The 13,107-nt window shown below is 40.6% G+C and overlaps 2 protein-coding genes across 2 annotated transcripts in view; one reads left to right on the forward strand and one right to left on the reverse strand.

The window, feature by feature from the left end:
* On the forward strand, positions 1 to 11,331 carry LOC143747521 (thymidine kinase, cytosolic-like). The gene is made up of 7 exons (XM_077240314.1): positions 1 to 163; positions 265 to 296; positions 790 to 903; positions 2,315 to 2,408; positions 2,490 to 2,579; positions 9,736 to 9,855; positions 10,859 to 11,331. The coding sequence occupies exons 1-7, from the start codon at positions 98 to 100 to the stop codon at positions 11,039 to 11,041; spliced, it is 699 nt and encodes a 232-aa protein (XP_077096429.1). The 5' UTR covers positions 1 to 97; the 3' UTR covers positions 11,042 to 11,331.
* LOC143747520 (synaptogyrin-3-like) overlaps positions 11,255 to 13,107 on the reverse strand; it is a 13,406-nt gene continuing 11,553 nt past the window's right edge. Inside the window, exon 4 of the mRNA XM_077240313.1 lies at positions 11,255 to 12,967. Coding sequence (XP_077096428.1) covers positions 12,722 to 12,967 — 246 coding nt within the window. The 3' untranslated portion in view covers positions 11,255 to 12,721. The remainder of the gene's footprint in view (positions 12,968 to 13,107) is intronic.

Consider the following 13,107-nt stretch of genomic DNA (forward strand, 5'->3'; position numbering starts at 1 on the left):
GGAACTATAAAAAGACAAACTGGCGGTGGCGGGAGGTTCAAATCCTGTTGTAAGTCACACTGTATGTCGAGATAACCATAAAAACAGAACAAAAAACATGGATTGTTTGAATGTAGCGAAGATTTTACCCAATTCCCCGCGGAAGACAACAGGACAGATCCAGGTGCGTGACCGTTTAACTTTTTTACACGTTATTGTTGTGGATTCAAAGCTTTTGTAAATGTAAATATTAAAGACGTCATTATTTCTTTGTCATTTTCTCAGGTTATTTTCGGACCGATGTTCTCAGGAAAAAGGTGAGCGAATAAATCCTCACTACATGCATTAAATGATATGAATTATGACTGTAAAACTCTGGTAAACTGCGTTTTGGTTCAGCGGAATGGCGGCAAACGCAGATGCAGGCGCGCGACCAGTTACAATGTAACAAAGCCAACACGATTATAGCGCGAAAAAAGTGTGTGTGTGTGTGTGTGTGTGTGTGTGTGTGTTTTCACACTGACCTTCATGTTGTCAGAGACTCCCAGTGCTGTTTATGTAAATTATATCCTAGTTTTCTAAGCTTAGCTGTTCCTGACGTCACAAGCTCTGTTTATAATAAAAGCAAGTCATTGTTTGGGGATAATTGTTAAATGTAAGCGTAAACACACGCGCTGTAATGCACTCTTTATATCTGAGACTCTAGTGTCACTTTCTTCTGATGCATATAAAGTCTTGTTCAAACCAGTGAAACTCCTGATGTAAGGCGTTTTGTGAGTGAAGTATTAATGTGTGTGTGTGTGTGTCCAGCACGGAGCTGATGAGGCGTGTGAGGAGGTTCCAGGTCGCTCAGTATTCCTGTTTGCTCATCAAATACGCCAAAGACACTCGCTATTCTCAGACGGGGATGGCCACACATGACATGTAAGAAGCAGTGTGTGTGTGTGTGTGTGTAACTGATGTGTGTGTAACTGATGTGTGTGTAACTGATGTGTGTGTAACTGATGTGTGTGTAACTGATGTGTGTGTAACTGATGTGTGTGTAACTGATGTGTGTGTAACTGATGTGTGTGTAACTGATGTGTGTGTAACTGATGTGTGTGTAACTGATGTGTGTGTAACTGATGTGTGTGTAACGGATGTGTGTGTGTGTGTGTGTAACGGATGTGTGTGTGTGTGTGTAACGGATGTGTGTGTGTGTGTGTAACGGATGTGTGTGTGTGTGTGTAACTGATGTGTGTGTGTGTGTGTAACTGATGTGTGTGTGTGTGTGTAACTGGTGTGTGTGTGTGTGTAACTGGTGTGTGTGTGTGTGTAACTGGTGTGTGTGTGTGTGTAACTGGTGTGTGTGTGTAACTGGTGTGTGTGTGTGTGTAACTGGTGTGTGTGTGTGTGTAACTGGTGTGTGTGTGTGTGTAACTGGTGTGTGTGTGTGTGTAACTGGTGTGTGTGTGTGTGTAACTGGTGTGTGTGTGTGTGTAACTGGTGTGTGTGTGTAACTGGTGTGTGTGTGTAACTGGTGTGTGTGTGTAACTGGTGTGTGTGTGTAACTGGTGTGTGTGTGTGTGTGTAACTGGTGTGTGTGTGTGTGTGTAACTGGTGTGTGTGTGTGTGTGTAACTGGTGTGTGTGTGTGTGTGTAACTGGTGTGTGTGTGTGTGTAACTGGTGTGTGTGTGTAACTGGTGTGTGTGTGTAACGGATGTGTGTGTGTGTAACGGATGTGTGTGTGTGTGTGTGTTTGTGTAACTGGGATGTGTGTGTAACTGGAATGTGTGTGTGTGTAACTGGGATGTGTGTGTGTGTGTGTAACGTGTGTGTGTGTAACGTGTGTGTGTGTAACGTGTGTGTGTAACGTGTGTGTGTAACGTGTGTGTGTAACGTGTGTGTGTGTGTAACGTGTGTGTGTGTAACGTGTGTGTGTGTGTATCTGGTGTGTGTGTATCTGGTGTGTGTGTATCTGGTGTGTGTGTGTAACTCATGTGTGTGTGACTGGTGTGTGTGTGTAACGTGTGTGTGTGTGTGTAACTGGTGTGGGTGTGTGTGTGACTGGTGTGTGACTGGTGTGTGTGTGTGTGACGTGTGTGTGTGTGTGACGTGTGTGTGTGTGTGACGTGTGTGTGTGTGTGACTGGTGTGTGTGTGTGACTGGTGTGTGTGTGTGACTGGTGTGTGTGTGTAACTGGTGTGTGTGTGTGACTGGTGTGTGTAACTCATGTGTGTGTGACTGGTGTGTGTGTGTAACTCATGTGTGTGTAACTCATGTGTGTGTGACTGGTGTGTGTGACTGGTGTGTGTGTGTGACTGGTGTGTGTGTGTAACTGGTGTGTGTGTACAGGAGCATGATGGAGGCTGTTCCTGCTAGTCTTCTGAGTGATGTTCGGTCTCTGGCTCTCCAGGCGTGTGTGATCGGCATCGACGAGGGACAGTTTGTACGTGTCAATCATTATTATGTTCTCAGTCTCATGTTATGCTTTATGTTCTTCAATAATTCAGATCTTTGGGTTTTGCAGTTTCCAGACACAGTTGAGTTCTGTGAAGAAATGGCCAACCTGGGCAAAATCATCATAGTAGCAGCGCTTGATGGAACCTTCCAGAGAAAGGTGTGTGTGTGCTGGTACCATGGCTGGTTTAGGCCTGTTGTTGACAGCTGACTCACGAAGATATTCATATTTTTCATATTCTATGCAGTGGTCAGTTCCCAGCAGTGACAGAAATTTAATGTTTTTATTAACGGTCAATATGTGCAACCTTAAATTGATTTCCAGGGGCATTTTCACCTATATTTCGACTTTTTTTTATTTTTTTTTTACTTGGAGGTATGCATCACCTCTTATGTCAAATTCTAACATTCAAATTAAACGATTAGAATAATAACACAATACCACTGTTACCATTCAATCAAAATCCATCTTTGCAGTGCAGAGGTGACACAGAAGCAGCATCAGAACTGGCATTAATATATTTACACTCCATTTACAAGTGCATAAATAAAGCTATGAGTTGTTTTTTTATTCAATATTTAAATATGAACTGATTTCTAATTGTAACATTTAAATTAAAGGGTAATTTAAATGTGAAACTAAACCCGCACTGGCGGCAAGTCACTGTCTCAGTGAGTCATTCATTCGACCGATTGTTCAAACGGCTGATTCATTCAGGAAAAACTGTTCATTAAATCGTTAAAATAATTCGTTCAAAATGCAGATTTCACTCAAAATAATCATGGCCGTCTGTTGCACTGAGACTGCGACGGTTTCATCTTGAAATTCTCGTCGGCGAAATACAGGGAAAACAAACAATATTGACAATATTGTTTTATGTAACTCACAATGTTCATTTATTGCTCATGATTGATCTGTTATATAAAATAAATATCACATTTGCTATTGTTCACGGGAAAACGGCCCTCTTGCTGATGTGATATTGTATGATAACAACATAATATGATATAAATATGAGAAACTCATTTAGGGACGTAATTATCTAATGTATTATTACTCTCCTGTTTCGCGCGCGGGAGACCGACGCCATGCTGACGCGAAATGTCACGTGATCAAGCAAATCCACGAAAGATCAAGTAAACTAATTAGATGGTTTTAATTTGGAAAACATTCGGATATGTCTAAGTCAAAATGACATTGAAAATTTAAGAACTTTCATTAGTTAAAATAAGACTTAAACTAAACTATGGCCTTAAATTTAAATCTAATTTAAGACTTTTTAAGGATCCGCGGGGACCCTGATATATATATTTATATTTATTTATTTCCAGGGCTGTAGCTTAACTTTTGCACATAGCACTGGTGCTGCTAGGACTGAAAGTTTTGCACCAGTATAAAACGTTTGACTGTGACTATATATAGTTTATCTCGGGTAATTTCATAAGAAATAAAGTATATTTATAATGCAATGCTAATCAATCTAGCCTTTCTCGTCCTATATAATACGGTTTAATTTTAAATATCCTATATTATACTATATATTTTATCTGTGTTTTTAATTATTATTATATAAACTCTAGCATTTTATTTGTTTTACTTGATTTATTTTACTATATATTTTTGTACTATGCTTTATTTGTATGCCTTTGTGTATTTAAAATTATATTTATATGTATTTACAATTTATTTTATATATATAAAATTTGTACTAGTTTGTTTTAAACATTTATTTTTACTAAAGTATTTTATATATAATTTGTATAGATAAATACACACACATATATATATAAAAATGATTTCCATTACACGAGAGTAGATGTTAAAACTTCATGCTGATTTGTACTCGGCTTTCGCCAAGATAATCACCAACTAAGACGTAGCTTTACAGTAACCTATGCTTCTCCATCCATTTACGCTTCTTTCCATATGGTGATGTAAATCTCCTTCTGTCTGGTGTTAACACGCGTCAGCACACACAACGGCTGCAACCACAGTGCGGTCCCCCATGACAACCGTCTGGATTGAGCTGAGTAGGGGACATCTCTAGGGTCTTCAAGTGGGCACCTTCCGTCCTCAGTGTTTCGTCCACTAGCCCACGACACCTCAAGAGGGATCGACAGTGTCTCTGGCGTCCCAGAGTCCCCCCCCTCCGTCCCCCACTCAACTCAGCCCAGCTTACTGACCTCTACTTCCCTCTTGCTGCTGAGACCTAACCACAATCTCTCCGCAACCCAACCATACGCGCCAACCCGTTTGACTAAGGCTGTCGATCCCCACTGGTGCGTTAATATGCAGTTTCAGTGGCAACGGTTCCGTATGGCATACCACCTACCGCAAAACACAATATCTGCCCAACCACCCGTCATTCACGCAATATACACAGGAACGTAATGACTGTAAATACTATACAACCTATACAAATAAACCAACAGACTCTTCAATTTTCAAGAAACCGTAGCATGGCGGCCTGTACACAGCCAGCTAGAATCTTTCCGTCTCAACCACAGCCGGTTGCTGATCCTTTCTGCTGCTTCAGATAAGCGCTTTACTGTGCGACGCAACTCTTGGCCACTGAATCCGACGTCTCTGAGGAACCGGGTTGTAGAGTGTGCCACAAAACCTCGACAACCCACTTCCACTGGATAAACCTGGACTCTCCATCCTCGCTGTTCTGCTTCAGTGGCCAGATGAGCATACCGCAGTTTCTTCCTCTCATATGCCTCATCTACCGCATCCTCCCATGGCACTGTTAACTCTATCAGTTGAACAATGCGTGCTGATCCAGACCACAAAACAATATCTGGTCGTAGGTTAGTGGTGGCAGTCTCAGGTGGAAAAATAAGCCGTTGATCAAGATCAGCCAGCATCTTCCAGTCCCTAGCAGCTTCCAGTTGTCCTGGGCGAGAATTGGTGTTAGCACTTTTTCTTGGTGGTTGCTCGCCTGGGCGGAGGAATATTGTCTTCTGTGTGTAATGTTTTGCTAGAACAGGTGGCAACTTATTGGTCATACTACGCTTGTCTTCCAATGCTAAAGCCAAACATCGCAATACTTGGTCACAGGGGTTAAAGTTCTCCGTCGCTATGACGGATTTCCGCCGATTGCAGCGAGTCTACGACGGATTTCCGCCGATTGCACCGAGTCTACGACGGATTTCCGCCGATTGCACCGAGTCTACGACGGATTTCCGCCGATTGCACCGAGTCTACGACGGATTTCCGCCGATTGCACCGAGTCTACGACGGATTTCCGCCGATTGCACCGAGTCTACGACGGATTTCCGCCGATTGCACCGAGTCTACGACGGATTTCCGCCGATTGCACCGAGTCTACGACGGATTTCCGCCGATTGCACCGAGTCTACGACGGATTTCCGCCGATTGCACCGAGTCTACCACGGATTTCCGCCGATTGCACCGAGTCTACGACGGATTTCCGCCGATTGCACCGAGTCTACGACGGATTTCCGCCGATTGCACCGAGTCTAGGACGGATTTCCGTCGATTGCACCGAGTCTAGGACGGATTTCCGTCGATTGCACCGAGTCTAGGACGGATTTCCGTCGATTGCACCGAGTCTAGGACGGATTTCCGTCGATTGCACCGAGTCTAGGACGGATTTCCGTCGATTGCACCGAGTCTAGGACGGATTTCCGTCGATTGCACCGAGTCTAGGACGGATTTCCGTCGATTGCACCGAGTCTAGGACGGATTTCCGTCGATTGCACCGAGTCTACGACGGATTTCCGCCGATTGCACCGAGTCTACGACGGATTTCCGCCGATTGCACCGAGTCTACGACGGATTTCCGCCGATTGCACCGAGTCTACGACGGATTTCCGCCGATTGCACCGAGTCTACGACGGATTTCCGCCGATTGCACCGAGTCTAGGACGGATTTCCGTCGATTGCACCGAGTCTAGGACGGATTTCCGTCGATTGCACCGAGTCTAGGACGGATTTCCGTCGATTGCACCGAGTCTAGGACGGATTTCCGTCGATTGCACCGAGTCTAGGACGGATTTCCGTCGATTGCACCGAGTCTAGGACGGATTTCCGTCGATTGCACCGAGTCTAGGACGGATTTCCGTCGATTGCACCGAGTCTAGGACGGATTTCCGCCGATTGCACCGAGTCTAGGACGGATTTCCGTCGATTGCACCGAGTCTACGACGGATTTCCGTCGATTGCACCGAGTCTAGGACGGATTTCCGTCGATTGCACCGAGTCTAGGACGGATTTCCGTCGATTGCACCGAGTCTAGGACGGATTTCCGTCGATTGCACCGAGTCTAGGACGGATTTCCGTCGATTGCACCGAGTCTAGGACGGATTTCCGTCGATTGCACCGAGTCTAGGACGGATTTCCGCCGATTGCACCGAGTCTAGGACGGATTTCCGCCGATTGCACCGAGTCTAGGACGGATTTCCGCCGATTGCACCGAGTCTAGGACGGATTTCCGTCGATTGCACCGAGTCTAGGACGGATTTCCGCCGATTGCACCGAGTCTAGGACGGATTTCCGCCGATTGCACCGAGTCTAGGACGGATTTCCGCCGATTGCACCGAGTCTAGGACGGATTTCCGCCGATTGCACCGAGTCTAGGACGGATTTCCGCCGATTGCACCGAGTCTACGACGGATTTCCGCCGATTGCACCGAGTCTACGACGGATTTCCGTCGATTGCACCGAGTCGGATTTCCGTCGATTGCACCGAGTCTAGGACGGATTTCCGTCGATCCATGCCTTAAATTCACGTTTCATAATTTTAAGGCCGTAAATAGGCTTTCGTTTCTCAAATAGTGTGATAAATGTCTTAATTTTAGTTTGCATAGGTCTTAAATTAAGGAAAGATCCGTTCCTCTCTCCAATTTAAGCATTTTGTAATCGCTTCGCTTTTGGTCCACTCCGGGTTTTCAAATCCCGCGCACGGAAAAACTGCTCCGTGTTCACTTTTGGAGAAGTGCATGTCAGACTACAGCTGGTTTGTTGCGGTCCGAATTCGAGCGTGTTTGTTCCCGGAGCCGCCCGCAGCGTTGGTCTTGTTTCACACTCAACTTGGCGCATGCTAGAAAACAGAACGCGGGTCAATATTGGCCGTTTCTCAATACCAAGTAACCTACGCAAACTTCGGACTTGCGTCCTTGGTAGTTCAGACTTGCCAAGTTAGACTCCGAGGAACTAACTCCCGAGGACGCGAGTCCGGTTATTCTGCAAACGGAACCGCGGTGTTCTTGATCGCGTCACTCAGCTCGCTCTGCTACTCCGATTATGTATATTTTAGGCAACAATAAAACGAAATATGGTATAAAATACAACTCTGCCTCTTTTCATCAACAATAAAACGAAATGCATATAAAACACCTCTTTTCATTATAAATGAACATTTTATCATAAACATATTGCCCACACAAATGTGGTTCAGGCAACGCACATTGATTATCTTTGCTGCATATATTTATAACAACACGAAATATAAAACACAACCCTGCTGCTTTTGTTTTCATTTTAAAAATATGAAAAATTGTTTGTTAAATGTCAGTTTTAATGATCAATAGAGACAGGGTTGTATCGTTTTATTTTATTATACATGTACACATACAGTGAAGAGAATGCATAGTAAAATATATAAATATTTTATACATTTTAGAATATATAACATTACACAACCCTGTCTCTTTTTGTTAAATGTCAGTTTTAATGATCAATAATATCCAGTATAAAAGTATAAGTAATAGGTAGGCTATAAGAAGCTAACATGGAGAAATAAAGCAAACAATTCAGTCAAACATTAACATTGTAGCCTATTAGAGAGCTGACTAAAGTTAAATAGCCTAAATATATAAAGTTATGAAACTTCACTTTGCCCTCAGCCAAAACGATTTGCCATGGAACAAACTATATATTAATATAGCATGTTTGGTCTTATAAAATAAATAAAAACATGCACTGAAAAGTTATGTAGATGGTTGATTATTTGTCAAGCTAAGTAATTCTTTTTCATAGATTAAAATGGCTTTTAAAATACGCAAACAGGCAATATTAAAGCTGTTTAAAACATCTCCCCTTAAAACGCTATTGGTCTCGACTATTTAAATAAAGTTAAAGGAATATACCTTGGCCTGAAAAAAGTTCAGTTAGAAGATTTTTTTCCACTTTAATCCCTGTGGTCATGCCGCCAAGTAAACCGACCCTGGCTAAGAGCCACCTTACATCCTGTCAAAATGTGCCTTAATGTGGCAGGTGATGAACACAGAGGACAAGAGGGATCCTCTCCTACCCAGAGGTTTAGGTTCTGCGGTGATGGGAGAACATCATATGGTGACCTGATAAGGAAACTGATCCTACTCTCTTCCATTGACCAAAGGTCTTGCCAGCCCATTTTGCGTTGTTCCACACTCTCCCATCTCATCCACTCTCCCTGCTTGGCCTGGGAAATGGCCTTTATACATCTCATCCTCTCCTCCTGCTTTCGCACCTCGTTGACTACCAGCTTCCTCCTTTGGGCTGGGCCTGCCTTGTGCCATTTAGGAGGAGCTAAACTGAGCCCAAAACCCCCTCTTCCATGCTGTACCTGTCCCACGATATCCCCAATTTGAAGGTCAGCCTTTGCCTCTACTACAGATTTCTTTGCTGACCACTTTCTACCAGTTTTTACCACAGGGGCCGCCTCCCTTACACATTTGTCGCGTGACTCTGCTAAAGTCATTTCCAGTCTGACCTTGGCACACTTAAACTCCTCGGTTAAAGCAGAGACTGGCAGCTGCAATACTCCTTTACTATAAAGTCCCACTCTGCTGAGGCAGAACTCCCAACCATTTCCTGATGTATGAACTTATTAACGCTTCCAGCTTATAAGAAACCTCGTACACCGTTTGCCTGGTAGAGCACAGCTGTTTATGCTCTTCAACCCTTCCATATATATATATATATATATATCGTAAAATAAATAAATTGATAATGTATATATAAAATATTATAAATGTAATTAATATTAAATGCACTTATAGACAGTAAAATAACAGCAATAAAAACAAATAAAATAGTAAAATGAAATGAGTATAAATCTAATTTATGTTAGTAAAATGTAATATAAATATGCGTGTATTTTAGCTATGTATATAAATGCATTTAATATTTAATTACATTTATAATTTATCATTTTATTTGTTTTACAATACTATATATTTCGCTATGCTATATATTTTCACGTGTATTTTTTTAATACAAGTTATGTTATTAATATATAAATTTGATCATTTGACACATATTTTATTCTGAGCGCTGCTGATGACCTTTGACCCTTGTGTCTGCGCAGCCCTTCGGTAATATCCTGAATCTGGTTCCTGTAGCGGAGAGTGTGGTGAAGCTGAACGCCGTGTGCATGCAGTGCTTTAAAGAAGCCGCTTACACCAAGAGACTGGGCTCTGAGAAAGAGGTGAAGAACACACACACACACACACACACACACTTTCACAGCAGAAGCGGTCAGTGTCACATCCTCATCCTGTGCTGTAAAAACTGCTCACTTAATCATTTTAAGGCAATTTTTTAAGTAAATAAACTTAATGCTTAATTGAAAAAATGAATGTGAACTTGACAATTCCACATTACTTTTTTTTTTTTTATTAAGCATGAAGTTTATTTACTTAAAAAATTAAGGCAACGGGTTTACTAAAAAATGTTTTTGAAGTTAAGTAAATACACTTCATGCTTGCTTCCACATTACTTAATTTTTTTTGATAAAGCATGAAGTTTATTTACATAACTTTTAAAAAAGAAATTGTAAACCTGCTGCCTTTAAAATAAATAAGTAAATAAACTTCATGCTTAATTGAAAAAATTAAGTTATGTGACCTTGATAATTACTTTAAAAATGTTTTGATTAAGCATGAAGTTTATTTATTATTTATAATTATTATTGATGTCTGGTAACATCAGACAGTTGGCATTATCAGGACCAACAAATATCCCCCCATTGCATTATACATTATAAACTATATATAAATATAATGAAAATATATAGTATAGCGAAAAATATCAAGTACTGTAAAACAAATAAAATGATAAAATACATTAAATATTATAAATGTAATTAAATATTAAATGCATTTATATACATAGTAAAATAAAAAAAATAAACGTAAAATAAACAAATGTGGGTATTTTAGCTAATATAAATTAGATTTATATTTATTTTACCTTTTTTGTTTTTATTGCTGTTATTTTAATATTAATTACATTTATAATATACTATATATATATATGAAAAAACTTCAGGTTTTCAGAGTTTGTGTCCAGACTATATATATATATATAACTCTGAAAACTTGACATTTTTTCTCACACAGAAATGTTTAATTTTGACTGTCCACGATACATATTTTTGCAGTTCTGTTTTGCGCTATATATAGTTCCAGCCTTATGCTTGTGTTCCTCAGGTGGAGGTGATCGGCGGCTCTGATAAATATCACGCTGTGTGTCGTGTGTGTTATGGAGATCTGATGAAGAGTAAAGAGAACCGAGAGCCGGTGCGAGACGAGACTCCTCCACATCATGTGACGTCAGGAAAACCTCTGGATCAAAGCGCATCACGCAAACTCTTCTCTTCCCTTCACATCTGAACATAACTCTTACTATAGCACTTAATGTGTTTATCCTGTAAATGATCACTTTATTTCCTTGTTTAGTATCCAGCAAAATATTGTGTTTGTGTCTTCTGATCCTTTGAACGTGTTTTAATATAAATGAACTTAAATTATATAAATTTGTCTAACAAGACCAGCTGACATCCTGAAACACTGCCATGGAAGTGATGTTCTATTATGATGAATTTATTTTATTTTTTATTAAACATTTTCTGCTCACTAGGAATTTGTTACATGAGAAGTTAGTTTTAATTCAACAGATGCGTGTAAATAAAAATGAAGTTTCTCAATCAAAGACTTGTTTGTTTTAATTTAGAAATAAACACCGGTGTTTTTGTTTGTTTTTAGGTGCAATAGAAATAACTGTAATCTGGTTATTCAAAGAAAACACCGTATACCTGAAAATATACAAAATGTAAATGCCAAAATCTTTAAGCAGTGAAAACATGTGAATTGCATACAGACCACACAAACAAATCTAAACAAAATTGAAAATATTCAAAAACAATACTGATGTATTAATGTTACTGTATATATAGAAGCTTGTTTCTGCCATCGTATATAAAACTAATTAGAAAGCTCAATTCTGCACTAATTTTTATTTTCTCTAAACTGAGTTTACACTAAAGTTAGAATCTTTTTTTTTTTAAATAAATTGATACTTTTATTCATCTAGATTGCATTAAATTATCAAAAGTGACCGTAAATAAATTTTTATATTTATATTGTTACAAAAGATTATTTTTGAAAAAAATGCTGTTCTTTCGAACTTTCCAGTCATCAAATAATCTTAATGCATCACTGTTTGCACAATATTAATATTGATAATCAAATGTTTCTTGAGCATCAAATCATCATATTATAGTGATTTCTGAAGGATCATGTGACACTGAAGACTGGAGTAATGATGCTGAAAATTCAGCTTTGATCACAGGAATAAATTACACTTTACTATATATTCACATAGAAAACAGCTGATTTTTATAATATTTGACTTTTTACTGTATTTTTGATCAAATTAATGCCGCCTTGGTGAGCAGAAGAGACTCTTACTGACCCCAAACTTTTGAACGCTAGAGTATATCTTGGATTTTATAACTCATAATTCCTAGAAATGTGATATTTTTTTATTCCGTGGCAGAAACGATCTTCTACAGGAAAACCAGAGCAGCAGAAAAACACCAGTCCGAACAGATAAAACCAGCATCAGTGTGTTTCTGTGGATCTAGACACAAACAAAACCAGAGAATCAGTTTCTCACACTGAATCAGATCTGGAAGCAAACAAAAGCCTTTAGCAACCGCTTCAGTTCGTCTCCAGTGAATCACATGTTTCTGATGTAACGGCTCTTCACGGACTGATAAAGAGCTCTTTTTGTTCCGCCACATTAACACTCATTAACAAAACACAAAAACACTGCTGTGATTCCAGGAGTGTGAGCGACAGATCGGCTTCACTTTATTCCAGCTCATCAGTGCAAAGCTCAACTCGTCTACAGAAGAAAACACTATTTACACATTTATGGCCTCATTGTAAAAGCACAGTCAGACTCCTATTGGCCGCCAGCCGAGGCTCCTCCCACATCTGCGGTGTCACGTGACCCGGGTGTCGTGTTTCATTGGCATGTGGGCGTGGCTTGTTGGTGGGCGGGGCTTGTCAGTAGACGGGCGGCTGGTACCGGTTCTGGTCGGACGGGTCGGGGTTCGGGTTGAATGGCGGCTGCTGGTACACGTCTGGCCCGGTGTTCTGGAAGGACGGGTAAGTGGACGGAACATAAGTTGAAGGGATGTCAGTGGGCGGAGCATAAGGGGAAGTGATGTCAGTGGGCGGATCAGCGTAACTCCGGCCCACGTCTCCAACGCCCTGACGAAACCTCACCAGAGCGAAGTAAGTCAACGCTCCCTGAGAGGACGAGAGATTCGACTGTCAATCAACAAGTGGGGTTTCATGAACGTTTAAAAAAAAAAAAAGCATTAAAAAAAAGCATAAATGCACATTTTTCGTTAAGAATCCTCTCGTCAATTTTTTTTTTTTGGTTGACT

The sequence above is a fragment of the Siphateles boraxobius genome, unplaced genomic scaffold, assembly GCF_051911475.1.
Source record: "Siphateles boraxobius isolate OS27281-9 unplaced genomic scaffold, OSU_SipBor_1 223, whole genome shotgun sequence".
NCBI lineage: Eukaryota > Metazoa > Chordata > Actinopteri > Cypriniformes > Leuciscidae > Siphateles > Siphateles boraxobius.

Coding starts and splice junctions, on each gene's coding strand:
- LOC143747521 (XM_077240314.1), top strand. CDS start 98: ATGGATTGTTTGAATGTAGCGAAGATTTTACCCAATTCCCCGCGGAAG. Junction 164..264: donor AGACAACAGGACAGATCCAG/GTGCGTGACCGT, acceptor TCATTTTCTCAG/GTTATTTTCGGACCGATGTT. Junction 2,580..9,735: donor ATGGAACCTTCCAGAGAAAG/GTGTGTGTGTGC, acceptor GTGTCTGCGCAG/CCCTTCGGTAATATCCTGAA.